Source organism: Cavia porcellus, unplaced genomic scaffold (assembly GCF_034190915.1).
Source record: "Cavia porcellus strain 051 isolate PalLab524CR breed Dunkin Hartley unplaced genomic scaffold, mCavPor4.1 scaffold_23, whole genome shotgun sequence".
Classification (NCBI taxonomy): Eukaryota; Metazoa; Chordata; class Mammalia; order Rodentia; family Caviidae; genus Cavia; species Cavia porcellus.
Window position 1 is genome coordinate 52,734,461 of NW_026947506.1, and position 27,687 is coordinate 52,762,147.

General features: G+C 57.8%; 1 protein-coding gene across 8 annotated transcripts in view; it reads left to right on the plus strand.

Annotated features, from left to right (window-relative positions):
* Nucleotides 1-27,687, plus strand: part of Tns3 (tensin 3) — a 160,599-nt gene that overhangs the window by 105,445 nt on the left and 27,467 nt on the right. For 7 of the 8 annotated variants that reach the window (XM_013148213.3, XM_063234388.1, XM_063234387.1 and 4 more), the window contains 4 exons: nt 8,973-10,229; nt 15,069-15,238; nt 15,536-15,650; nt 16,017-16,100. In XM_013148213.3, the coding sequence (XP_013003667.1) occupies nt 8,973-10,229; nt 15,069-15,238; nt 15,536-15,650; nt 16,017-16,100 (1,626 nt within the window). The remainder of the gene's footprint in view (nt 1-8,972; nt 10,230-15,068; nt 15,239-15,535; nt 15,651-16,016; nt 16,101-27,687) is intronic. The other variant, XM_013148212.3, reaches the window with a different exon arrangement.

The window sequence follows — 27,687 nt, forward strand, 5'->3', positions numbered from 1 at the left end:
TTTTACAACTGAGCCATGGAGTTGGAGTCGTTTGGTGAGAAGCTAGGGCTCACGGCCTCTGAGGTGACTCTGTGTCTTCTAGACCCATGGTCAGGGAATCACTGGAGGACTCCAGCCATGTGGCTTCGGGGCCGCCGGCAGCATGAACAGCAGACCCAAGGCCAAGGAGGGTGCTGGTGGCCCTGTGATGGGTGAGGGGGGAGCAGCTCTGCTGGACACGGAGAAAAGGCCCCCTCAGCCACGGCGGTAAAGAGGAGGGATGAAGCCCAGACCCTCAAGGGGATCTGGTGTGGAGCACCACAGAAGCAGAAACCCCTCCGAGTGTATCACTGTGGTCACTTCCGCTCAGATGGAGAGAGGAGACCCCTGTCAGGGCGCCGAGCAGCACTTTTTTCCACAGTACAGGGAGGCTGAGGGCTGCGCGTCTCGGTCCCCAGCAGGGTTGTCCGAGTCCGAAGTCCTGGGCCTGCTCCTTTTGGTGCCCGTTCTTGGAGGCGACCATGGGACCTGCTGAGCCCGACCCTTCCTTGCTGGCAGGGAGCTGGCTGTCTGCAGAGCGGGAGCCTTGAGGTCACCCGCTTCTCCAGGGAAGGGGTGGGGCAGCACCGTGACCCAGTCCCAGCTCCTTGCAGGAGAGGGGCACTGTGGCTTCTCTCAGGCATCCATGGAGTTTGCCTTCCTATCCACCGAGTACGCCTGCCTCTGTGCGAGTTTTGAGGGATGTGTTGAAGCTACCTGCGTGTCACCCTCCATCTGCTCCCAGCCCAGAGTGCCCCGTGTCCCTGCCGCAGGCTGAGGGTGACATTGACAAGGCTCCCTGTTGTGCTGGGCCTCCAGCGGGCGTCGCCTGAGTGTCCCAGCATGTCCAATTCTCTCTGGCGGGGGCTCGCCCGTGGCTGTGCTGTGACTGATGCCCGGCAGAGGTGGGGGCAGAGCTGCTGGCTGAAGCCCACCTAAGTGGAAGATAATGAGGCAGATGGAAGGCTCTGCTGGCGAAACTGCCCTAAACGCTGTGTGGATCAGCTCTGCCACCTCCTTGTCCTTGGAGCAGCTCCAGGAGATGGCACATGTGTGGGATTTCTGGCTGGAACTCTGGGGAAAGCGAGGGGAGGCTGGAATGTGGTATAGGGCTCCCATGTCCTGCAGAAGGCCCTGGAGTCTGGCCAGGCTCCTCCAGGAGTTCTTGCCCCGCCTCCTTGGCCTCCAGAGTTCAAATTTCAGTAAAGTCGATTGCACCACACCCCACCCTCCTGTTTGCATTGCACTGGGCTTTTTGGCAGAATCCAAGTTCCCAGCAGCCCGCAGGGATGTTTCACCTTCTTCCCCATCTGGAGGGGAACAGCAAGCAGGTCCCCACCACCAGATGTTGCCTGAGGTCAGAGACTACTGCAGTTTCGGGGTGTCAGTGTGGAAGGTAAGGGCTTTGAGCTGTGAGTGTGTGTGTGTGTGTGTGAGCATGCTTGCATGTAAATACAGATGCCCGTGATCGAGTCTCACACACCGGGACTTCTAGAGGGAGGGCAGGGGTATGGCTCGGAGCCTGCACTGGTGCTCCCTGGGGGCAGGTGTCAAAGGTTCGTCGCCTACAGGCTGGAGGGGTCCCTGTTTATCTCCCCGGGAGAGCCCAGTCTGGGAGGCTCTGATGCCGAGCCTCTGGGCTGCGGCACCTTGTTTTCCCTGTCAGCTGTGTCCTCAGGGAGCTGGCCTGAGTGATTGCAGACATGTGGAGCGTGGGGTCCACCCTGATGTGTGCCTGGCCACGTTTGGGACCTGCCTGTCACAGCTCCACCGAGCACCCAGCCCTTCCTTATTGCCACATTCCTTGCCTCACCCCAAGCTGGAGTGCTTGGAATCTGCGGGCTCCTGACTGCCCGTGGCTCCGTAGGAGCTGGGGTGGGGCAGGTACCAGGGACCCTTGCTGGCCGCATGAGTGTGGCTCCGATTCTTGCTCTTGTGAATTTCCCCCATGCTATTTTTCCAAGAATTTACAGGCTTGCCTAGTTTTTAGTGCTGAGCTCAGCCTCACTCCTTGTGGGGAATTTTCCAGTCTCCCCTGGGCAGTGCGCCCATCTGCAGGTGTCCCCTGCAAAAGGCCCTTCTGTGTTCGGGTGCTGGTGAACATGAGGCCAACCCATGAGGGGAACTGGGGCTTAATGTGCAGTTATTTCTGGAACTCTGCCTGGTGCAAGAAATAGAGGTTGCCTTCTCAAGAGAAAAGTTTATTACCTTCTTGGTGCTAAAAGAGAAAAATAGGAAAAGGGCACATTTCATTCCACCTTGTAATGTGTCAGAGCTGCCAGTCTCTGGTTTTGGAGACGAAAGGCGATATTCTCGAAGGCCCATGTCAGGGCCCTATTCCTGAGCTCTTGGTTTTCTCTGGAATCGGAAAGTGACTCAGTGTGAACTCAGGATGTCTTTAGCCCACAGCCTGAACTGTATGCAATAAAATAAAAACTTGCCTTGTCTTAGTGAGAGGCAATCAGGACCTCAAATTATAAATGTCCACGTGCAAATACAGAGTGATTTCTTCGTGTGTGAGCAACAAGGCGAAGCCACCGCCCTCAGAAGGGGCCGTCCCAACCCAGGTGCTCTGACAGGGAAGGATAGAGTCTGGCTCCTGCACGGCCCAGGGGAGCAGGGATCCCAGGATTTGAGCAGAGCCAGCTGCTTCCCTGAGCTTGGCTGGGAACCTGGAATCTCCTTGTTCACTGTGCTGGAGGCTGCCCGTGCCCTGTTTGTGCCCACCTGGCTCGCTTGCCAATAGACGCTTGCACATTGAAGACAAAGGTCCAGGCCACCCCTTGGTCATGTCCTGCCTGCACCAAGGCTGCTGCCGGCTGCTCTGTGTCCTGTGCACCCAGATCCACTTGGCATGCGAGGAAACACAGACCCATCGTGGGGCCATGGTACAGGGTCAGCTGGATCAGCGAGTCCAGGAGGGATGGGATGACCACGGTGCCAACACAGGCAGGGGAGCGGAAGCCCAGGGCGTCATCAAAAGGTGATTGAGTCACCTGCCCTGGTCCCCCTGAGCCTGTGTCTTTCCTGGGCTGTGGAGGACTTGGGCACCTCAGGCCTCCTTGTGCTCCCTCAGTGGCCTGGGGTGCCAGATGCATAGGACTTGGTCACTGTGCTTTGAAAGCAGCGCGTGCTGTGAAGAGTTTGCAGCTGCTAGGAGCTTGTCTGTGCCACTGCACCGTGTGGAGAGAAAGGGCACCAAGGACTGTGGGGGGTGTGTTGAGTTCCACGAGGACGACACCGGGATTGTGAATAAATGCAAAACACAAATCCATCTTTGGCTAGAGACTGATCAGAGGGCAGCAAGCTGGGTGCCCGGCCTCATCTGTTAGATGCCGCCACTGTGGCAGGGCTGCAGAGGGAGGGAGGCCCACAGTCATGCTCAGCCTGGTGGATGGACAGACAGACAGATGGATGGATGTGTGCCCTCTCTGTGCAGTGATGTCACTGAGTCTGCCTGGCCATCCCAGGAGCTGCCATCTGAGACACCCTTCTCCTGGTGGCTTCTCCACAGACAGAAAAGGCAGGGTACAGACAGATCGTGCGCTTGCCCTGAGTTCACACGGTGGGGTCCAGCCAGGGCCTGCATCGGGAAGGTGCAAGAGGGGGTGCAGGTGTGTGCATGGTCACACCGGTGACGGCCTGTGGGGCAGCTCTGTGTCACTGGACAGGCTTCACAGAGCAGCCGTGGTGCCTTCTGGTGGGGAGGAGCGATCTTCCATTCAGGAAGGCGGGAGAGCACAGGGAGCTGGACGGGGGAGGAAGTGCCCAGGAGGGACTCGATCTGCTCTTGCTGCTTCTCACGATCTTTATCTTAATTGTGGTGCACCAGGCCTGTGTGGAGACCCTGGGGCTGTGGCGCCCCTGTGGGCCTCCACTTACTGCTCCGGGCCCTCCTCAGCCTCCTGGAGGCAGGGTCTTCAGTGGCCGCCGGTGGTGAAGCAGAATGTTCCCCAGGCCTGGGCGGAGGCCTCCCGTGGTGGGGCTGAGCCCACTGATCCTGGGGACTGAGGTCCCCTATGTCAGCTTCGGACGCCAAGCGTGAAGCCATGAGCACAGCCTGGTAGAAGCTTTGGGCTCTGGCCTGAGATTCGGAACCGTTTCCAGTCAGGGAAGAAGTGCTTAGTGCTTCCTGGGACTCTTGTGTGTGTGAGTATGAGTGTGTTTGCATACACACGCATGCAGGTGTGCAGCCTGCCTTAGGGTTTCTGGGTTTGTTTTTCATGGTGTTGGGGGTGAACTCAGAGCCACTGCAATGGGAGGCACCCCAGCCCTTTTTAGTTTTTAATTTGAGACAGGGACGTTCTAAGTCCATAAGTTTCTCTGCTGGTCTTGAACTTAGCATTCTCCTGCCTCAGCCTTGCTGAGCTCTGGGATCACCGCTCTGCCTGGCTGCTTTAGGTTTCCTATCTGTGGAAGCTGACAAGAATGTCCAGGTGAATAAATAACTAGTTTCAGCTAGGAGTGTTTGGCTGGGGTCAGAGTGAGCGGAGACATGGGCTTCAGAGGTGGGTACAGTTGGGCTGGGCTCCCTGATGCTTTGTTCAAGAGCCTTTTAAAAATCTTAAGTGTTAGCCTAGCTGCACGGGCCTCTGTTTTCTCATATGTGAAATGGGCTTTCCACTCTCTGCTCTGCAGATTCCTTGGGGTTCGGGAGAGACCTAGGGGTCACCACTCACGGCACAGGCAACATGGGGACTTGGGCGACACTGGTATCTGAATGTGTGTGGGCCCCTGGTGATGGCCACCTGCTTGCCCCCATCTGTGCTCTGCGGACTGCGCTGCCAACCCCGGCCTTGGATCTGGAGAGCAGCAGGGACTGTATCCGGCCCCTTCCATTTGGCACATGGGCATGGCTGGGCTTTTCACCTGTCTGCCTGAGGCCTGCGGGCAGAAGGGGCAGGCTGTGAGCATGGGCAGGCACCAGGTGGATGCCGTGTGCCCTGCAGAAATGAAAAGCTGCCTTTTATGCAAATCTGTCCCAATGGTGGAACCTGGGATCCGTTAGCTTGGCACACAGCACACAGTGGAGTGGACGGTTCCCGTGCCTGCCACTTGCCCTCACTCTGGGGTGGCTGGGTCGTGAGGCGAGGTGAGGGGGACCCCAGGCCGCACTCCTTCCCTGCTCTTTTGCTGCAGACCCTGGCTCTCACTGGTGGTTTGGGGCCAGAACCCTCAGCCCCTGCTGGACAGATGTTTGATTTCTAATCAGGCGCTGGCATAGGAGGTTACCTGCAACCCCGACAGACAGCTCAGGAGCTACCATGGCCGGGGAAGCCCCTGCTCCTGATGGCCGGGGCATTGGTAGCACATAGGAAGGGGTCCCGGGGGCTCCATAGGGGAAGGTTCTGATCCCATGAAAAGCAGTGTGGCCACTCAGGCTGGCACATGATGAGACGCACGTGGCCTGGCGACACACGTGGCCTGACTTGCACAGGTGACTGGAGGCGCAGAGGCGGTGCTGTTGGAGTTGTCATGGGCCCGCGGGTGGGGCCCTGCCGTGCGCCCGGTGCTCTCTGGTCCGTTTTCTGTCTCCCGGCTGCCGTACACTCATCTCGGGTCACGATGACCTCTGTGTCCCTGCAGTTGTTCACAGTAAGGAACCGGGCGACTGCAGGTACTTTTCCACTCCGGTTCGCCACCTGGAGTGCAGCCAGGTGAGCAGGGACGGCCGTGCCCACCCTGCCCGTGTGCACAGCCAGCCTGCTGTGCTGCTGGGAAGACCGAGATTGGCTGCGGTATGTGGAGACCCAGGCGCCTCTGTTTTCGAGCCTCAGTCCTCCTGCTGTCCCTCCGGCTGTTTGTTTTGGGTTGTTTGCTGGGTTTTTTTCTTTGCCTGCCAAGGCGCTGAGCTCCTGTCAAACAGCACAGCTCTGAGGTTTTGTCACGTGAGATCAAGCCGTGGCACCTTGTCGCTTGGTGACTCAGTTGATGGCCACTGAGTGCCAGGAGTTCACAGGCAACCCTGGCACAGTGACACCCAGGAAGCAGGAGAGCCCCTGGATGATCGGTGTGCATTGTGGGTAAAAACGAAGCCAGGAGAGGTGGCCAGGGGGTGGGGCTGAGGTCTGGAAGCGGAGAGTGACAAAAGTGAAGGCCTGGGACAGCGAAGGGTGGGGAGGGGACTGTGGCTGACCATGACCTTGTCCACCATGGCGCAAGCCTGTCACAGGGCTCTGGGCGCCCTGCTGAGGGGCCTGCGAGCTGAGTGGTTCCCTTCCTCTGTCCCCTGGGCCTCCTCCAGCCTTGGTCTTTGCCCCTGCATGTCTGCTTGGGGAGCTTCACACAGTGCTTCCCAGCAGTCAGAATTCATGGGCCTTTCCTGAGGCGGAGACTGTCAGGGTGTGGCAGACAGGTCAGGAGAGCTCACCAGGTCCTGGGCCCTGGACATGGCAGGGTGGCCTCTGTGTCCGGCAGCTGAGCTTGCAGTGAGCACGCAGGCATAAGGCCACCTGGGCTGCCGGGGCTCCTGAGACCCCGCATGCCATGCTCAGATCCCGGCTGGGCCTGGAGCTGCACATGGCCAGCACAGAGGGATGCTGGTGTTTGTGGTGCACCCATTGGCATTTCGATATTTCTGCTGCTAATGAAAAACACGCCTATAATGCTAGCACTCTGGAGGCTGAGACAGGAGAATCCTTGTGAGTTTGAGGCCAGCCTGGGCTACAAAGTGAGCTCAAGGCCAACCTAAACTGCATAGCGAGAACCTATCTCAAAAATAAAAAGAGAAAAAAGTAAATTAAAAACTCCCTAGGTATGCCCCGTGTGGTGGCTCACACCTGTAATCCCAGCACTCAGGAGGCTGAGGCAGGAGGATCATTGTGAGGTCAAGACTAGCCTGTGCTACAAAATGAGCTCAAGGCCAACCTGAACTACATAGAAACATCTGTCTCAAAACAAACAAACAAACAAACACCCCATAGGGCATGGTGGTATCAACCTGTAAGTTCCAGATATCGGGAGGTTGAGGTAGGAGGATCCCAAGTTCCAACTAGGCTGGGCAACTTACTGAGACCCTGTCTCAAGGTAAGAAGGAAAGAATGGGTAGAGCTGAAGGTCAGTGCAAAGGGCCTGGGTTCAATCCTTAGTCCCCCACAAAAAAATAGCAACAGGATGGCCTACGTTCTCCCAGCCAAGGGGCCCTCCTGCCATTTCCTGTCTCCAGTGCCTTCATTCTCAAGGTGCTGTTTTCTTTTTGGTATTGGGAATTGAACTCCGGACCTCACGCTTACCAGACAGGTGCTGTGCAGCTGAGCTATGTCCCGGCTTGAGGTGCTGTTCTTAGCAGGGGATGACCAAGGACTTTGGGATGACAGGCAGCTAGTTTTTTGGCTGTATCCCACTTTAAATCAGCAGTGTGTGTTCACATGTTCACAGCTCAGTCTTGAGTTCTTTTTTTTTGTAAGCCATTGTGCGATTAACTTAGGGCAAAGTAATAGTTATGACGCGGTGTGGGTCACACATGTGTGGCCTTGGTAAGAGGCAGCATGCAGTAGGTTCCTGTTCCGAGTGGGCTCGTGCCTGCGGCTGGGGGGACCAGTGGTCTGTGCTTTGGGAGTGGCCCTGGTGCTGGGGTCCGTGCAGTAGTTATCAGCCTGTCCTGCTTGCCAAGGTCCGGGTAATTCTCACTGAGCAGAAAGATGTACCCTCCCATGGCTGCTGCCTTTCACCCCACTTCCCTGGGGGTGGACCACACGGACCTTTGGTGGCCCTTAACACCCGGCTTTCTCCGGAGTCTCTCTCTGAGATGCCTAATGGGTGGCCCAGTGACTCAGGGCTGCCAGCGTGCAGATGGTGGCTCCGGACTCCGAATGCCGCCACCAGGGCCTAATTCATAAGAATGGCAGTTGAGGCACGGTGCTACATGCCTCTAATCCCAGCACTCAGGAAGCTGAGGCAGGAGGACCATCAGGAGTTAGTTCAAGGCCCTCCTGGGGTACAGAGTGGGTTCAAGGCCACCATGAACTACTCGAAAATATCCTGACTACAAAACAAACGAAAAACAAATTAACAACCCCAATGAAGGATTCTGTTCCTCCTGCCCACATCGCAGGCCTGATTTCCCTTTTCACCTCTTCCTCTGGGCCCTGAGAGCTGAGTGGCTAGAGATGCCCTGCTCAGCAGGAAGCCCAGGTCCCTTCTCCCCACCAAGGTGCCCTGAGGTTTGAGCAGACGTGAGAGAGGGCAGCAGCTCTGCAGTGGGAGTTGACTGCTTTGAAACTTGGCAGATTTAGTGCTCGGTGCAGAAATCCTGTCCTGCAGGCGGTCACTTGATTGGTGCTCAACGCACAAGCCAGGACTTGCAGCAGCACTGGCCTGCAGCCTCGCTGGGCTTCTGGCCAGAGCAGTTGCTGGGTGCTCTTTGTCCTTCGTGCTCGAAGCCAGTTAGGAAGGGGCCCAGAAGCACCACTTAGTCGTTTTAATAACACTGCAGCCCCACACACGGCTGGCCCTCAGCTGAGGTCAGACATGGGAACAGAGGTCCTTTGCCTCAGCCACTACAGGCTTGGGGAGCTCCCCCGACCAGGCACCCGCTGCCCTGAGCTCAAGCCCCCAGGCCAGGCAGCCCAAGGCAGAGGAACTGGTTTTGCGTAGAAACCAGAAATGCCTCTGGCCCCTGCTACGAGTTCTTTGACCTCCTTTTCACCACAGCTCTGGGACCCTGCAGTCTTCATCCCTGCTTGGATTTTTGAGACCATTTGCCTGTGCAGTCAGGCTGGCCTCAAACTTGCCCTGACTCTCCTGCTTCAGCCTCCCCTCCCCAGTGCTGGGACTTTCGGTGTGCGTGATGGTGCCCCATCCCTGTTCCCTGGGCCCGGCAGCAGACGTGAGAGAGGGCCGCAGCTCTGCAGTGGGAGTTGCTCTGTGAGTGTGCTGTAGCTGAGTGGGCCCACGTGATAGGAGGTGCCGCCTTCATCCTCATCTCACCGCGTCGGTCTCCTGTCTTCCCACAGTGCTGCACACGCAAGGGCCGGTAGACGGCAGCCTCTACGCCAAGGTGAGGAAGAAGAGCTCGTCCGACCCCTGCAGTCCCCAGTCTCTGCCGGCCACTGGCAGCCCGGACCACAGTGACCACACCCTGTCAGTCAGCAGTGACTCGGGCCACTCCACCGCCTCGGCCAGGACAGATAAGACAGAGGAGCGGCTGGCCGCGGGGCATCCCAGGGGCTTGAGCCCACAGGAGAAGGCGGAGTTGGACCAGCTGCTCAGTGGCTTTGGCCTGGAGGACACAGGCAGTGGCTTCAAGGACATGGCAGACGCACACAGCAAGTTCGGGGGCACGCGCCACGTGGTGCCTGTGCAGGTCCACGTTAACGGGGACGCAGCCCCCAAGGACCGCGAGACAGACATCCTAGACGATGAGGTGCCACCCCCGGACCTGCACAGCATGGGCAGCCTGGGCACGCTGTCCTCGTCGGAGGGGCCGCCGTCAGCGCCCATGGGCCCCTTCACCTGCCGCCAGAGCAGCCAGCACTCCCTGCTGTCCGACGGCTTCGGCTGCCCCTCAGAGGATGTGCCCAACCTGGGCCTCTATGAGCGGGAGCAGACGTTCGGCGGTGGCCGGGAGGCCAGGCAGCCACAGCCGGGCCTGAGGACGCCGTCGGCGCCTGTGCCCACACCAGCCTATGGGCAGAGTGGCTACCCGACCCAGAACTGGGTGCGCCAGCAACAGATGGTGGCAGCCCACCAGTATGGCTTTGCCCCCGATGGGGACGCCAGACTGGGCGGTCATGGCCCCACCGATGGTGCTGGCCTTGTGCAGGCCCAGCCCCGGCTTCCAGTCACCCCCTCCCGAGGACCCAGCAGCAGAGTGGCAGTGCAGAGGGGCATTGGCCATGGAGCGGATGCCCCTGATGCCCAGCAGCCCTGCCCTGGCAGAGCCTTCCAGCCCAGGTTCCCAGATGAGAAGCTGGTGAACGGGGCAGGCATGGAGCCCAGTGCAGGCCCTGTCCCTGGCTCCCCCACCCTGGACATCGACCAGTCCATCGAGCAGCTCAACAGGCTGATTCTGGAGCTGGACCCCACCTTCGAGCCCATCCCCACCCACATGAACTCTCTGGGGGGCCCAGCCAACGGCTCCATGGGTTCTGACAGTGCTGGAGGTGGGCTTCGGGTCGGCAGCAGGCACAGCACAAGAGGTGGGCTTCGAACCAGCAGCAGACTGCCCAACCCCCTGGACAGCCCCAACAGGAGCCCAGCCAGGCATACAGGTGAGCTGGCGTCCGCGGGGTACTGACCTGTGATGAGAAGGTGGTGCATGCTGGTAGTCCTTGCTCTTTAGGAGGCTGAGGCAGGAGAATCTTAGGTTGGAGAAGGAAGGTTGCCAGCCAAGCACTGCATGGATGATGGCCGGGTGTGAGGGCGGCCTGTGTGCACCCCTGCAGGAGGGGTTGGCTGGCTGCATGGAGGCCGGGCTGGAGCGGAGGCGTCTCAAACCGTGCTGGGATCAGGTCACTGTTGTAAGCTTCCTGGAGTCAGCAAGCACAAATGCCAAAGGGCCGGGAGAGCTGGCACTGGTCATCTAGGGCTAGGAGGGGACTCGGCAGGCAGAGAGCCCCAGGGACCAAGCAAGGTTAAAGGAACGGGCTGGAGGTTTAGCTCAGCCGCATAAGCGCCTGCCTTGCAAGCAGGCAGTTGTGAGTTCGATCCCTGGTACCGATAAAAAGGAAAAAGACAAAAAAAAAAAAAAGGTTAAAGGACCGTGTTCTGTAAATTTCTGCTCACACCATGTGTGAGAAAGAAGATTTGTGTTGGTGACTGGTGATGGAGAGCGTGAGGAGATGGCACACCGAGGCACCTCTTGGGTACGGGGTCATCCTTGCTGGACTGCAGGTCATTTCACCTTCCCTGAGGTGTCAGGCAACATTCCCATTGCTGGACACAATAGCTGACACTCACAGTTTAAAGTTTAGCATGGCTTTTGGCTTCAGGGAATTCAGTCCATGGTCAGCTGCTCCAAGGCAGGAGCAGCATGGTGGAAGGGTGTGGTGGGGCAAAGATGCTTAGTTCATGGCAGCCAGGAAGCAGGGCAGGGGACAGGGTCAGAGAAAAAGGGGAGAGGGACCAGATGTAGACCCTAAGGCCACCTCTCCATAACCTGCCATAACAGCCAGCAGTGTGTTCCACCGTTCCCCGCATAGTTCATGGCAGCCAGGAAGCAGGGCAGGGGACAGGGTCAGAGAAAAAGGGGAGAGGGACCAGATGTAGACCCTAAGGCCACCTCTCCATAACCTGCCATAACAGCCAGCAGTGTGCTCCACCGTTCCCCGCATAGGAGTTGGTCACCTTAACCTGCTCCCTGCTCCCACTGCAGGCTGGGCGTATCAGATGCCTGGGAGAGGGAAGCAGCTGGTGGTGTCTCCCCAGAGTTGGTTCTCAGGCTGTATTCCAGCCATGTAACAAGCACAGTGACCACCAGAGTAGCCACAAGGAGGCATTCAGTACAGTCAGAACTTTTATGAGCTCATTTATTCCAGTGTACTTGGGAAATTCTGGGTTTAAGTAAAGGCCTCATGTGGGGAGAACACTGAGTGCAGTGTTAGCCTGGCTTACCTCGACTGAACTTGTTAAATTGCTTGGAAAAACTAAAATCAGAAATGCCTTCTCTGGGGTTCAAGCCTCTCCTGAGATGCAGAGGGGTTTGCAGGACCTGAGTGTCCTGGGGAAAGAATCCAAGGACCAGGTTTCCATGCGTGGCCCTGGTGGTTTTTCCAGATGACTGAATGTAGTCCACAGGGATTCCCTGTTCCTGGGAGGAAGCCCAGGATTTCAGGACATCACCTCCTGTTTCCCACTCTAACAATCACATTTTTAAATTGCTGGATGAACTCATTGCTTTAATAACTGAGGTTTTAATTTTAGACCACTTTAGTTGTTACTGCAAAACAATTACAATTTTGAATGCAAAGAGCTTTCATAATTCAACAACTAGCAAAATCGGGTGCATATTTGGTTATAGGATGTGGAGATATTAAGTATTCATTTGTCCATTTGTGTTTGACGGGCACTTCTGCCCATTGGGCAGTTCTTTCCCTTTCTTCCCCGGAGCCTTAGAGAGATAGCAGGTGAGTAAACTGGCTGTTAGTCTTCTGAGACCTGGAAATCTGGCAGTGATCTAGTTAACTCTATTGTAAAGCAGCTGTAGTCCAGAGCATCAGAGATGGGGCAGAGCCAGCTGAGTCTTTGGTCCACCCATGCCATCCCCAGGACGAGCCTCCTGTTTTAGATGCATGCCCAGCAGGGTGATGGGCTGAGTCCTGAGACTCAGCTGGGAGCCTCCTGTGTGCACCGGCCTTTGGCTCTCCCTCTGGGACCCCTTGTATGGCTGCAAACCCCATTGGAAGACGCTGTACATTTGTGACCCCTCCAGCTGGGCAGGGACGGGAATCTTACAGGAATGTCCTGACCCACAGGTAGAGAGAATGCTAGAACCCTCTTGATTGTAAGTTTATATTGCAGTGTTTGTGTCTGAGTGTCACCTAGAAAAGGCTAGGTGGATGAACAGCTGCAAACAAAACTCCCTAGACACTGGCAGGGAAACCTATAGTAGTGTGGTGGTGAACCAGCTTCCCTGGAATGTCTTCAGAGGGTGGGCCCCTGAAAAGCCTGTAGGTTGAAGCTTTCCTGGGTCCCCGGCTCCTCGTCCATCCTGTCCCTGGGGAGGGACAGGCCTCATGTGGGGAGAACACTGAGTGCAGTGTTAGCCTGGCTGGGGAGATGAGGGCTGTGGAGCTGGGTCCCGTGAGGCTCAGAAGAGCCCGTCCCACTGACAGATCCTGGCCGTACCCACCTGAGTCTGCCGCAGAGCTCCACACCTGACTCACCCGCTCTGCTAGCAGCAGCATTTGACCGTAGGTCTGCCCCAGAAGTTAAAGGCTGTACGCTGCTGAGAATGTTTCATGCCAGCAAAGTAGTCAGACAGGGCTGCTGGGCGGCTGCTGCTGGCTGCAGTGGTGATGGTGGTGGAGCTGTGGTGACGGGGTGTGGCAGTTTGGATGAGGAGGGCCGTGGTGGTGGATGTGGTGGTAATGCTGGTGTGATGGAGGCAGACATGATGACGGTCCTGACGCTGAGGGTAATGGACCTGTTGACGCTGAGGGTGGTGACAGGCATGGCGATGGTGATTCTGATAGTGGTGGGGATGGCGTTGATGTTGATAATGGTGGTGGTAAGAAGGTGATGATGGGGAGATTCTAATGAGAGTGAGGAAGGTGATGAATACTTGTGACAGTGACTTTCCCGGCAGTTAGGATGCAAGTGTCCCCTTGCCAAAGGTCCTCTCCAGTAGGGCACTTTAAGAGATGGGGTGTACAGAGAAGTCTGTATAGTCTTGGTGGATGGCATCACGTAGGTCATGTAAGGAGTGTGCCCTTCAAAGGCACGTTGGGACCCTTGTCCATTCTTTCTCCTCTCTCTTTTGCCCCTTGACCAGGATAGGAAGATTTTGCTCTGCCACACCCTGCCACCAAGATAAGCTCTTGGTTGCTGGATCAGAACAACAGGGCCAACTGATCAGGGCCTGAGACTTCTCTCACTGTGACCCTAAATAAACCTTTTCTCTTCATATGGTGGTTATCTCAGGTATTTGCTGCAGTGAGGGGAAACTGATTAATGCATTTGGTGTGGTGATGATGACGGTGATGCTGATGGTGGTGGTGGTGGCGATGCTGATGCTGATGGTGATGGTGATGCTGAGTGATGGTGATGATGCTCTAAGATTGCTGTTCTTTATATCTTTGCTACCTTAGCCACCCCAGCCACCGAGCCCCTCCAGGACTTGTGACCCCCACCTGTCTGACTCTGCACCCTGTATCAACCCTAACTCACTGCACTGCATTCTCCCCACCAGAGATCCTCTCTAAGGCAGTGCCTTCTAGGAGCAGGCAAGGCTCGGCATGGCCCCTGCAGAGTGGGCTCTGGAAGGTGATGAGTCACACGCTGGGCCTGGGATGAACCAGCAGGGCACACCACGCAGAATCAGAGAAGCGTGGGAAGTGGGGAGGCAATTGTGGGCACCTAGCTGCGTGCACGGCCTTCCTCACCGCCTCTGTACATTAGGAAATAAAGTTAGCAGAGACAGGAAGATAGTGGTTTACAGAGCCTGAGGACACAGCCCAGGCTGCACGATGGGGAGTGTGCCACCCAGGGACACCTGGCAGGGTTTCTTAGTTTTGAAAATGGAGATAAAGTTCTTGGGCCAGGCGGAATGTGGCTCTGTGGCAGAGTGCCTGACTAGCAAGCATGAGGTCCTGGATCCCCTGCTGTGTGGCACAAGAGGCAGGTGGGTAGGTGGCTGGGTCTGCGTGCCACTCAGGCACCGCACTGAGCAGCCATCCCCTGGGACGGGAGCCCTGCTCTCGGCACCAGCACTGACTTCTGGGCGGCCCCATGGAGCCCTGCCAAGAGCCAGCTCCTTACTGAGGACACAGCAGGAGGCCTCTGTGCCAGGACAGCGGGGTCTTATGGTGGGGAGGAGAGAAGGGCTTGAGCCCAGGAAGCGCGGCCTGTGCAGCCTTGCAGGGGGACAGTGTCACAGCTGGCTGTGCATTCCTATGGGGTGGCCCTGGCCTCAGCCGCTGATGCTGATCCGTCAGAGAGCCACTCCTGTCTGGAGCCACTGGAGGTGTGTAGGCATCTGGGTACCCAGAACCCTGCCCAGCCTGGTCCTGTGACCCCAGCTCTGCCCTGCACCAGGGAGCTGTGGGTTCCGAGTCAGGCCCCGTCTTCGTGACATCTGGCCTGAGAGCTGGGTTTCCACTCAGCCCTTCTGTGCCCAGAGTGCCCACCATGATGAAATGCAGTGTCCTGGAGAAACTTCATGATAGGTGTGTGTGGGGGACCAGGGTTTGAACCCCACCCTTTCAAAATTATTCATTCAGAGCCGAGGTGTCTCTGAACTGCCCAGCATAGGTTCTGACTTGCGATCTGCTCGCCTCAGCCTCCCGGGTCTGTGGAACTGCAGGCATTTGCTGTTCCACCCTGCTCACTGTGGGGTTTCCACACAGGGCTGTGGCACATGCCTGGCGGCCCACACATCTCTCTCCACGCAGGCTCCTCTGGCGACGAGCCCCTGGGCGGAGGAGCCCGGAAGATGAGTCTGGGACAGTACGACAATGAGGCCGGGGGCCAGCTGTCCTTCCCCAAGTGTGTCTGGGCGAAGGCTGGAGTGGATTCAGCCCCCAGCACTGCGCCTTTTTCCTGTCCTGGGGACGTCAAAGAGGTGCTTGCAGTCCCTTCCTCCACAGGGGCTGGGGTGGCTTTGGAAGGACCTGGGTAAGCGGGAGGGTGGAGCTCTCAGCTGGATCCGGCGCCTTCCCTCCTCCTCTTCCTCTTCCTCCTCCTTCTGTTCCTCCTCCGCCCTCCTCCTCCTTTCTCCTCTTTCTACCTCTCTCTTCTCTTTCTCTCCTCTCCTCCTCTTCCTCCTCCTCCACTGTCAGCAGAAAGCTCTTTGCTGTCTGGGCTGGAGGGTGAGGGCCGCTCCCTGACTTCCCTTCATCCATCCCCCTCCTGACTGCAGGCAGTGATCCCTGCGTACCCCCCAGACCTGGCTGTGATGGATGGTAGGATGCTAAACAGCAAGGAGCCTGTGTGTTCCACCCCAGCATTTCCTGTGTCTCCAGAGACACCATACGGTAAGAAAGAAGTCAAACTGAGCCAGCACACCTGTCACCCACGTACTCCAGCAGGCTGAGGCAGGAGGATGACATGTTGAAGCCCAGCCTGGGATATTTAGTGTGACTGAGCAAGACTGGGCGTCAAACTAAAAAATAAAAAAGGTATTGGGCATATGGCTCTGTGGCATAGCGCCTGCCTGGCAAGCATAAGATCCTGAGTTCCACTCCCTGTACCCAGAAATACAGTAGCATACATCAGGGCTGGTTGCAGCGGATGGGATGGCCCTGGGGTCAGTGCCATTTGGGAGCCAGGGGAAAGATGTCACACTGTGCAGCTTGTCACTGTGCAAGGAAGTGACAGAGCCCCGTTGCGCTCTTTTCCAGTGAAGACGCCGCCCTACTACCCTGGCTTCAGCCCGCCCGAGGCCCCGGTGAGCAGCCCAGCCAGTGTCCGCAGAGCTGCACGCGGTAAGCATGCCCACGAGGCAGCATGGTCTGGGCAGTGCCGGCTGCTGGCTCCCCAGAGACTCCTTGTTATGTGGACGCCAAGCCTGGGGTTGGGGGGGCCTTGGGGAAGATGTCGGACTGAGGCTGTGAAGGCCCTGGCATTGGCAGAAGTCAGTTGCTTCTGGCTTCCTGCTGTGCCTCGGGCAGCTTAGCAGAATCGCTTCGTCTACTGGGGGCATCAGTGCCAGGCGGGCAGTGTAGGGCAAGTCCTGATGGAGAGCGAGTTCTCTGCTGCATTCAGGGCTTGGTTCTCCTTCCTGGGTCCCCGCTGCACAGCCCAGGGACACCCTCGCAGTTCCGCCTGGACGAAGCCAGGCCGGGTAGGTGGAGAGAAGATGTCATCTATGCTTTTAGATTCCTCTGTGGCTGCCCTTCTGTCCGGGTGAGGGCACCTGAGGGGCTTGGTCTGTGGTTGTTGGGTTCTTTTCTGGGAGAGAGCCCTTTCCACCCAGTTCTGTTCCTATCCGGCCCCTGTCCAGGAGCTGTTGGCTGAGGATGTGACCCACGGCCCAGGAACACGCAGAGGAAGGGCCTCCCTCACTTCAGGGCCTGTATGCTTCTCTTAGTCTTGATGTTTAGCACCATGATGACCCCTCTTCCAGTAGGTGGGGCTGAAATTTAAGATAAGGTATGGGGAGCTAGGGCTCCCCTGGGCCTCATCAAGGCTCGAGGTAGAGGAGCGTGGATTTCCACTGAGCCATGGGGCCTCACCTCTGTACGGCCACGCACATGTCCTTAGCATGCTTGTGATGTCTGCGGGTCCAGAGGGAGCTGTGCTGCCTGCACCCACTGCAGTGCTCCCTGCAGGCCCTGATGTGACTCCCATGGGCGCGGGGCTCTGATCTGGACCGGGCACTCAGCCCTCTGCCAGCAGCACTGTCCGGTCCGTGTGCTCATCTATGTCCCTATGAGAAGCAGGGCTTTGTCTTTTAATATAAAGACAGACACAGAGATTAATCCTATGAAATGGCAGCTCTCAGAGAGGCGGCTGAGGCAGGAGGATCAATCATAAATTGTGGGTCAACCTGGAAAACTGTGTGACATAGCAAGACCCTGTCTCCACATAAAACGTGGAGAGGGCCGAGCATGCAGCTCCTCGCGAAGGCCCTGGTCCCCTCCCCGGGACTGCAGAAGTGACAGGACGAGTCCTCTCAGTTTTCATCTCCAAAGTTCCCCGGGGAAAGTGCCTCATGTCTGTGCAGCTCTGACGTGGCAGAAGCTTTGTCTCATGACCTGCACCTCTGCCTGGGGTCCCAGCCACTCTGCACAGACAAGCGGAATCGCTGGGCTCCCGGGAAACTGGTAGCAGAGAGGGCTGGCAGGGGGAGGATTCCCCCTGCTCTTTGGAGATGATTGCCCCTCACCCTGCAGTCATGTGACCTGACTCCAGTCCCCAGTGAGGAAGTTGGCCCACTAGAGAGGAGAAGCTACATCAGTAAGACAGCGCGGAGCCTGAGTCCAGGCCAGAGAATCCAGGGCTCATTTTCCTGCAGCTGCAACTCCAGTGCCCGTGGCCTCCTGAGCCTTCGTCCCCACTCAGACCTGCAGCTTGTGGCCTCTGTGGGCTGGACGTGGTGCCCACTCTGATGTCGTGCAGGACCCTAGGCCCACATGCCCCTAAAAGCCATGGCCATCTGACATCAATTCGAAAGAGCTGCTGGGGAGAAGCAGTCTTAGGGGTCATGTTGTGCAGACTTTGCTGTCCATGTGTCCACACTGACTGTGGGCAGGGTCATCTTGGAGGGCTGTGAAGGGCTGCAGTGTGGCTCAAGGCAGAGCCCTGGCCTAGCACGCCCCAGGTGTGGCTTCCACCCAGCCCTGCCAGCAGGAGAGAGCTGAGCCCAGCGGCACTCGGCCGAACAGGGGTTATGATGATGCTACTGGGGAGCCGTCTGGCTTCCTGGGGCGTGGGTGAGGCTTCCTTTCCCTGTTCCTTCTGTAAGTACAGCTGAAATCCTGGAGGTGTGTGGAACAAGCATGAGAATGCTCCAAGGGGTGAGCATGGGTGGATGGACCCTCAGGGGACCCGGCGTTGTGATTAAGGGGTGCCCAGATCACCAGGCCCAGCTGGAGAATTTTCCACTGGAAAATTCTACTAGGTATTTAAGGAGGAATCAACGTGCTCGCCAAGCAGTCCCTTCCAGGGACGGGAGGGAGGGAGTGCGTCTTCATTTTATGAAGCTGGTGTTGCCTGGGCACTGAAAACAGATGCAGGCGCCAGAGCAGAGGAGCCCCCAGGGCTGACCAGCTCACTCCTGGCCTGCGTGAGCCTCGGGTTCTATCCTGATGGACGCCCCAAGGCAAGAGGAAGTCAGGCCCAGGGTCCTAGAGAGACCCAGATGCACAGCTCGTTCTTGGGAAATGGGCAGACAGAGGCCTGCAGTGTATAAAGGAGATCACACAGCCAACCCCGTGGGGTTTACTCCAGGGTTCAAGGCAAGGTCAGCATCTAAATTCGAATCCATGGTGCTAACAGAGGAAAATAATGCTTCTGCCAACCAGCACTGCAGGTTGGGGCGGCCCTGGGGCTTGGTGACCAGTGACCTTGCCCTCTGCAGTTCTATGTGAGCTATGTAACTGCCTAAAACTTCTTTTAAACTTATGCTCAACATATACCTTGTCTAAATGTATACATAATGTAAAAATCCTGCGAGCGCAGGTCAGCCAGTGCCCCAGTGGGGAGTGGGGAGGGTGTTGTCCTGCAGGGAGGTAAACAGACGTCGGGTGGGAATCCCTGCAGGTCCAGTCACCCAGAGCCCACTTGAGAATCTGACTATGCTGTGTGGAAAGAAACGTAAATACAGACCAGGTGACCCCGCTCCTGAGCCACCACTGCGAAGGCGCCTGCTTCCAGCTTGGCGGGATCTTGGTTCTGAGTCCCCGTGGGCTTCTATCATTGCTCCCCTCCCAGGACATCAACCGGAAGTGGCCCTCGGGACAGGGCCAGGCCAGGATCCCCTGTGGGAAGGCCCCGGGAGAGGGAGGGAAGGCTCAAGTGCAGGCATTCATAAGGTCTGCTGCATGCAGAAGCGTGACGTGTCCCCCACAGTGGTGCAGAGTAGAGTTGTGAGTCAGTCCGATGGAAATTCGGGGGGTGCGGTCCACGGGCCTCTGTGGAGTGGATTGAGGAGACAGCTCGGATTTGGTTGTGATCATCACTGTTAGTCTTCATCTGGCTGCTGTAGCGCTGCCTGTTGAAGTCCCCCCTGTGTCCCTGTGAGCAGGACGTGGCTTAGGATATCAGTAGCAGAGGCCCAGTGTGCCATGACAGGCCACTGCACCCAGCAGGACCAGTGTCCATGGGAAACAGCTGGTTCCAGTCCCAGGCGACAGATGCCTGTTGGGGGCAGCTGGAGCAGGAGGAACTGCCCCGTGGGCTCTGGGTATGGGGCAGAGCAGAGAGTTCCAGGGCAGCACCCTGGGGGTTCAGGAGCCCAGGAAGTGCTTGGGAGGCCCTGCCTGGGGTCGCAGAGGGGTCCCTTGCTGAGCTGACACAGCAGGATTCCTGCAAGAGGAAGGCCAAGGGTTTAGGTGGGAATCTGCATGCAGGACAGAGGGCACTCGTCCTGCCTGGGCCACCTCACCCAGGCTGGATGTGGAGGTTGGGCAAGGCCTACTGAGAAGGTGGCTCTGAGGACGGTGGCTCTAGGAAGGACTGTGTCCAGGACAGGGTACTGATGGCCTGCCTGAGGCCCAGGGTGACCTCGTCAGTCCCCTGACTGAGCTTGGTCCTGGAGCTTCAGGGCCTTGGGTCCCTGCCAGAGGCAGCTTGTACCCACTGTCCGGAAACAAGCAGCTTTCAGATAAACAAATAGCCAGGAGGCAAAGCTTCTTCCAGATGTATTAATAGCTTAGGGAATGAAAGAAACTTTGGAATCCTGGAGACACATGAGGAAGGGGATAGATGCCAGCCTTGCTGGTACCACCCCTGCCAGTGTGGGAGGGCCTTTGTGAGTGAGGGGAAAAAGGGGTGGTTGCCCCCTGGGAACTTGAGCCCTCCAGGTGAGAGTTTTTACTGCCTGGTGTTGACACAAGTTGGGTCTCTCCCCTGGCTCCTCAATCCCTTCTGTCATCCAGAAGAGTAGCATTTTATTTTTGTTGCTATACAGTGCAGGCTGTCCTAGAACTGGTGATCCTCCTGCCTCAGCCTCCTAAGTGCTGGGCTTACTGGTGTGTACCATCGTACCTGGCAGAACAGTAGAAATTGTGCCCCTTTTTCCTATTATGCACTACAGGCCAATCATCTGTGAAAGGCAGAGCCCAGGGAAGGCACTGAACTCGTGTGTGCATGGTCCTGGCTGTTTTGGCTCTTGGTTTTATAGGCTCTTGGTTGAAATCCATGTGCCAGGCCTGGGTGCCGTTATTATTCCTGTGTCGTTGTCAGGAGCCATCTCTTCGGTCAGGGCAGCCTGGGCAGTGGACCATGGAGGTGTCCTGTGGCTCCCATCCCAACAGGCACATCTCTGCAGTCACACACGAGGTGCCCCTGTGCCCTGGGCCTGACCTCGCTGCGGTTGAGAGCCGGTGGCTCTGGGTCTGTCTGCCCCTCCGGGATGTCCTCTGTGTAGCTAGGTGGGTCCTACTCCACCGGCTCTGGGTAGACAGGGACCTGGTGCAGACGTCCCCGGGTGAGCTCGGGAAACCTTAGCACTGACAGTGACCCAGGGCGATGTCTTCTCAGAGCCCATGGTGATTTCTGCTGAACACAAACAGGGCCTCATCCCCATCCACCATTCTCAGGATCTGGCACCATGTGGCTTCCGGCTCCCTCCCAAAGTCACAGTGACCAGGAGAGGAGCTGTTCTGAACCCACTCAAGCATGGAGGCAGTCAGGAGGGCACAGCTGAAGACCCTCAGGACAGGACTGCAGAGCGGCTGTGGAAAGCGGCCGGGACCACGAGATGAGCATGGTCAGAGTGGGAGGGTTCAGGGGAGGACTCGCCACCATGTGTCTTTTATTGTAATTGTTTTAAAAGTAATGTAAGCGTTCACTGGACTTCTGGACCCTAACCTCATAACCCACCTTACCCAGGACCACGTGAGCTGGGGGCAGTACCTTTAAAGGACCCCCAATCCCACGCGTGAGCCCCCAGAGGCAGTGCTTTTCCTGAAAGTGGAAACCTTTTTAAGGATATGAGTACGGGAGTCATTGCATTTTGATCTTCATGGCTTTGTCTCTTTGCCCCAGCATAAAGTAGAGAAAACCATGGAGTTCAAGAAGTTTTACATCATCCCTTTATGTCTTATCTGACGTTTTCAGAGTAAGTGAAAAAAAAGTGAGGAAATATGTCATGAGGAAAGTCTGCTGGTCCCGCTGTTTCAGCTTCCACATTGTTCCAAAATAGCTGCTTTTTTTTTTTTTTTCTAAGTGGAGATAAAATTCCCATCACATAAAACGAGCCAGTGTCCAGCAAGTCATTCAAGGGCATTTCAGTAGTCAGTGTCGAACCTTCCAGAGCATTCTCATCACACCACAGCCTCGGTCATGGCGTTTAGGTGTTCGCACGTGGCTTTTGCAGGAGTGATGAGCAGAGTTTGTGTCCTGACATTGCAGCTTTTGTAAAAAGTGCATGATAAAAACGAGGCTCGACCTTGGCTCCTGTCTTCTGTCTCAGGGGTGTTGCCCAGCACAGGGACCTTGTATTTCATGCCCAGCACTGCCAGGAGGGCACAGCTGAAGACCCTCAGGACAGGGGCCAGGGAGGAGGGCACGGGTTCCCACCGAGGAAGGAGTGGGCTGCTGGCCTGGGACCCCATAGTCAGCAGCCCGTAGAGGCGAGAATGTGGATTTGCTGAGAGCCGTGCACAAGTCAGGCAGAGCTGGGGCAGGAAGGCTCCCCCAGGGCAATGTGGCTCCCCCAGGTTCATGCCCATGGAGCCCGGTGTGGCCCCAAGCAAGGATGGCTGCCCTCCGGAAGCTCTCCACAAGCCATCCTGGTGTCTCCTGTGCCTGAGGCCCCTCTGAGCAGCCATCCTGTCCCCACGTTGGGCAAGTGCCCTAAGCTGTCTTCGCAGCACCTGCTGCTTTGGTCCCAGAAGGTAACTGCCACCAGCTGTGTGCCTTGTGGAACTTGACACAGGGCTTTGGTAACAAAGCCAGGAAGAAGAGGGTGGAGGTGTGCATCTGGGCTTCTGAGAGACCCAGGAACCCAGACATGCAGTTTGTCCTCCACATTTCTCCCTGGCTGGGACCTGCAGGGGGCAGAGCCTTGGGGTGTCAACCACAGGACACCTTGATCAGGTGGAGAAGCACCCCATCTTTCATCTTAGTCCTGTCACATTTAGGCTACTGTGGTATACTCAGGGAGGCCCTTGTGTATGCAGGGGACCCACATTTCCTCTTGGGTTGGTTGTGTGTGCAGAGACTCGTGGTTACGGGGTGGAGGAACTGAGCCCAGGTCTGCATGCTGAGCCACTTCCCCGGCCCTTCCTGTCCTTACTAAATTACTGAGCTGCCCACACTGCCCCATCCTCCCAGAGCTGGGTACAGGCCTGTGCCAGCACTTGCACCTCCCAGGAGCCAGGAACCCATGCAGGCAGCAGGAATACAGGTTTATAAGGAAACAAAGGCCATCTCAGAACCACTTACTTTGGAAGAAAGGGAAACATCTCCAGTGCCCTGGGGTCCAAAGGCACCTCCGAGAGTCTGGTGCCCTGGGGCCCCCGTGGCTCCCTGCGGAGCTGGGTCTTGCTGAGGTACAGAGCAGCAGGCAACTGGGGGGCCTCGGCTGCAGGGGCTGGAGGACTGAGGTTTTGTGGGTTGGTGTAAGCCTCTCTCTGCAAAGCACTGCTGATCCGTTTATGGGGGTGAGGAGGGCGTTGAGCCACTCACCCCCCGCAGCAGAGCCCCGCAGCTTACAGAAATGAGGGAGCACACCAACCCACCATCACCCAGCAAGTCCTAGGAGGTGAGGACAGCCCTTCCTGTGTCCCCTCTGACCCCTTTCTCATTCTGCTCTGTGGAGTTGGATACTAGAGCGCCTCCTCCCCCTCCCTTCCTCCTTCCATCCCTTTCCCAGTGGGCCATGCCTCCTTCCCTCACCCCACAGGCTCCCCACAGCTGAGCAGTTTCCTGGGGTCCCCTGGTGCAGCCTGCCTGCAGGAAGGGGGAAGGGACAGGCAGCTCACCCGGCTGGACCTTGGGGGAGCCCAGGGTGAGCCAGCACCCCCTGCCGGGAGGAGGCTATAGGAAGGACTTGGCCTGGGGCAGCGGGACTGCAGCCCCCGTCCTCTGCTCCCTGGAGCATTCCTGGGGCCTTGGGGATTGTGTTCCAGTGCAAATCAGGCTGACCCAATTTCCCTCTCTCTCTTGGGTGCTACCCCAGCGCCTTTGCACTGAGCTACCCCCAACCCCTTATTTTTCAGTTTGAGCTGGGCTCCTGCTAGGTGGTCCCCTACACCTTCTCCTCCTTTCCTTTGTCCCCGACTTGGCCCCTGGCCTGCTGCTCTCCCACCCTTCCTGGGTCTGGCCACCCCTTGCCTTTCTACCCAGTGCCTCCCTCTGCCAAGGAGAAGGTCGGGCACTGCCGGGGCATCCTCCCTGCAGTCACATAAACAAGTCACATAAACAAGCCAGAGGAAGCACAGTACCCACTGAGACAGGCAGGCCTAGGCCTTTCCTGAGGTGGCTGTTGAGGGCCCCCAAGGCCCCAAGGCTACAGCTGCCCCAGTTGAGGCTCCGTGAATATGTGCTGAGCTTCTGGGGGCGCTGTAAAGGGAGTGCCAGCCAGGTGTGGCCCTGCGCCCTGTTAAATCCAAGCCCTCTGGGAGGCCGAGGCAGGAGGATTTTGAATTGGAGCCTAACCTGGTAGACTTAGTGATTCAGAGAGACCCTGGATTAAAACGAAACATAAGAAAAGGAGGGGGTGAGCCCTGCTGGCCCGGTTCCATCCCTACATCACAAAATTGAGATACAACAGGCTCTGGTGCCACTGGGCAGGGAAGGAGGTGTCCCTAGGAGCAGGAACGGTGGGACCTTCGCTGCCAGACTTTGCAGAGCTGACGAAGCTGACGGAGCTGACAGAAGTGGCAGCGTGAGTGGCCTCCACCAGGCCCTGAGACTGAGGCAGGGCTGAGGGTAAACTCTGCAGCCTCCTGATGCAGCCCTGAGTGCTGTGCCCATATCCGCAGCCTGTGTAGGAGGCTCTGGGCTCTGCTCTGTAGTCAGGGTCCTAGCTCCGACCTCGGGGAGCAGAGCACTTCACTTTTACCGACTGAGAGGGCCCCACACCCTGTGAAACCATTGTGACGTCCTTTGCATTGGGCTTTGCAGAATGTGTAGGAGCTCACTAGCTGGCTTGTGCTGCAAGGTTTGCCTCATAGGTTTGGTGGCAGGGGTCCCTGGGAAAAGGGCCGAGGGGAAGAAGGGGGTACAGGTCTTCCTGTGGTTGTGACACTTCCCCTCTGCTTGGGGTCCTGCAGGGGCCAGGCTGGGTCGACACGGAGATGGTGAGACATGGCAGGGCTGAGGCTGTGCCTGCCTTGGTGCGCTTTGCTGGCGGGCAGGGGCTGGGAGGAGGGGCGTGGTGGGGCGGGCCGGAGCTGACTGGGCCGCCTGCCCGCCCGCAGCCGCCCGGCCGACAATCCCGGGATTCTTTCCCCACCGCCCTCTGAATGGGCCTCTCTGGAGGTGGCCGCCCCGCCTCCTACCTCCCCCGGGACAAGGACGCGGAACCGGAGCCCGCTGGGTGGGTGGGGGCCACCGCTGGGACTGGGACTGGGACTGGGACCAGGACGGGGACCACACTCGCCACTTGGGCCGCCCAGTACAGACCCTGTGGGGCGCCCTCTGTGAGGCCTCCGGTGTCGTCCTGGTCCTGGCTGGAGCCTCCGGTGCCCAGGTAAGTGGCAGCTTTGGCCCTGCGCCCCGGGCTCCCGCGCGTTCCCACCTGGGGAGCCACGGATTGAAACCTGATCTGGGTCTGGGGGGAGGGAGGAGGTGGAGTGCAGAGTTCCAGGGCCAGGAAGCTTGAGCCTTCCTGGAGCCCCCAGGCATTGGGAGGTGGTGCGGAGCTCGAGCCTGCAGCGCTCCTCCTGCTAGGACATCTGCCCCTCTCCTCTGTCCCTGTCCGTCTGACCATCCGTCTGCGCCTTTGTGTTTTTCGGATGCTCCCCAGCAGGACACGTTCTTCCGCCTGCCTGTCTGCCGGACAGGGCTGTCCCCTCCCACCCGCGCCAGGGCCCAAGCGTCCTCTGCCTGGGCATCTTCCGAGGCCTGAGCTCTGGGCATGGCCCCAGCGAAAGCTGAAATCCAGCCAGAGTCGGGGGAGACGGGCAGGCTCGGGTCCCAAAGTGAGAGAGACAGCCGGTCCGGTCCCCTCCCACCATGGGTGGAGTCACCAAAGGCCAAGTTCCCTTTTGATTCCCCAAGACCACCTGGCTGGATCTGGATGGCTACATCTGGGCCGATGCCAGTGCGTCCAACTCCCCACCCCGGGACCCCCTGAGGCTGCTTCCCCAGATGTGCAGGACGTGTGATGGGAGGTTCGGCGTCTGGGGGAAAGGGGGACCAGGACAGTCTCTCCCTCCTGCCGCGGCCCACCCTCCCGCCTGATCGGCTCTCGGGTTCAGCTGGCCAGCGGCCAACAGCCTGCGTGTGTGGGACAGCAGGAGAGGGGGGGACCAGCAGTCCTTTGCTGGAGAAGCTCCACGGAGCTAGGCAGGGCCACCCTGCTCCCCTCCTGGCCCTAGTGTGTGTGCCCGTGGTGCGATTTGCAGGCAGTTGCGCTGTGTTCCCTGAATTCCACATGTGCTCCACTGCATAGCCTGCTGCGGCATGGAAATATTTCCCAGTCTCTGGCTGGGCGGGGAGCATTGGAGTCCATCGACCTGGCAGAGGCCCTACTCCTGCTCAGGTGCTCGCTTCTTCCCTGGGGCATGTCCCAGCCTCACCCCCTGAGTCCCATGCATGCCTCTGAGGTTTTCAGCTTCTGCCTGCGTCCTAGACAGGTCACTCCTGCAGATGGCCTAACAGTACCCTGGGCTCCTTGGAGAAGCCCTCTCTGTTCCTCTCCCTTCAGTTATTCTGTCTGTGAGCACAAGCACCCGTCAATTAATGGGACCAGGATTTCTCAGTCTTTCTGGGAGACTCATGACCCATGTGATGTTAGCGTCTATGGAAGTTTCTGGAGCGTGGGGGTGACGGTTGCTCCAAGCACTGGGGAGGATGCGGACACAGTGAGGATAGTTTGTTCATTGTTTTTGTCTTCTGACCCATTCTGTCCTCTTCTGTGTTAGGAAAAAATATCTTTGGGAGGCTGAGGCAGAAGGATTGCAAGTTTGAGTCCCACCTGGGCAACTTTGTACTCAGCCAGAGCGTGTCTCAGGCTTTAAAAAAGTAATTTAGGGCCAGGGATTTAGCTCAGCGGCACAAGCGCCTACCTGGCAAGTGCAAGGTCATGAGTTCAATCCCGGGTACCGCAGGGAAAAAAAAAAGTAATTTAAAAGTCGAGCTGGGATGTCCCTCAGTGCAAAGGCCTGGGGTTCATTCTCCAGCACTGCGCAATGGTAACAGCGAAGGCACAGCTGCGGGGCTGAGACGCTGCCAGGAGTGTCGAGGGCGCTTAGTGGGCGGCTGCTGGCCCGTGGCCCCGGGGCTGCCCCACTGTGGTCTGTGGAGGGCACCATGCCCGCCCGCCTGGCCTGCCTGCCCAGGGGATCCGTGTCTGTGGGTGCTGGAGATGCAGGTCACAGTGAGAGCGGGGCCCAGAATGTCCCTATCACAGGCCACAGCCTTTCCCTGTCCACCTCCCCCCACACTGCCCGGCTCAGGCCACGATGGGACTCGGAGAACCAGGAGAGCTATGCTACCTCCAGCTCCACCAGGAAGGGGCAGCAAGGCAGAGACCATGAGGTCCCCTGTGGGGTGCAGCGGGCAGGTGGCCCAGCCTCATAGCGAGATGGCGGCTGCCTCGGTCGTCACTTGGGCTGGGGGAACCGAGTCAGGACATCGTGGTGGCCCTAGAGGAGCTGGATGGTGGAAAGTGATGCGATTATTTCTCTTGATGGAATTATTGCAATGCTTACTGAGAAGAGGCAGTCAAAAGTTACAGGTAAATGTGTCTGGGGATGTGGGGCTCCGTCCTAAAGGCACTGAGTTGTGCTGACTTGCCTGTTTAATTCAGTTCCAGGAAGAACAGCACCGCGTGTGGGTCTGGGCGGAGCTTCATAAATGGAGTCAGAATGACTGTGGGTCAGGAGGGCTCGGCACCTGTGCAGTGGTGCAGAGTAGAGGCGAGAGCCATGCGCAAGCTTGAGGTCACCCCGACAATGCTGGGGTCCAGCTTTGCAAGAGGCAAGGGGGCTCTGCCCACGGCTTTGGAGCTGTCACTCTGGAGAGGCGGTGAGAGAGGAGAAAGGAGACACTGGGGTCTTTGCAGTGACTTAATGCTGGGGACAAGGCCTTGAATACATTGAGGGCTTCAAGGACATTGACGATCCAAGCTACGAACAAAGAAAGTCCAGGTAATAGCACCCAGCGAGTGATGGCACAGAGCAGTTATTTTCTTCTCTTTTTTCTTCTGTCTTTTTGAGACACGGTCTCGCTATG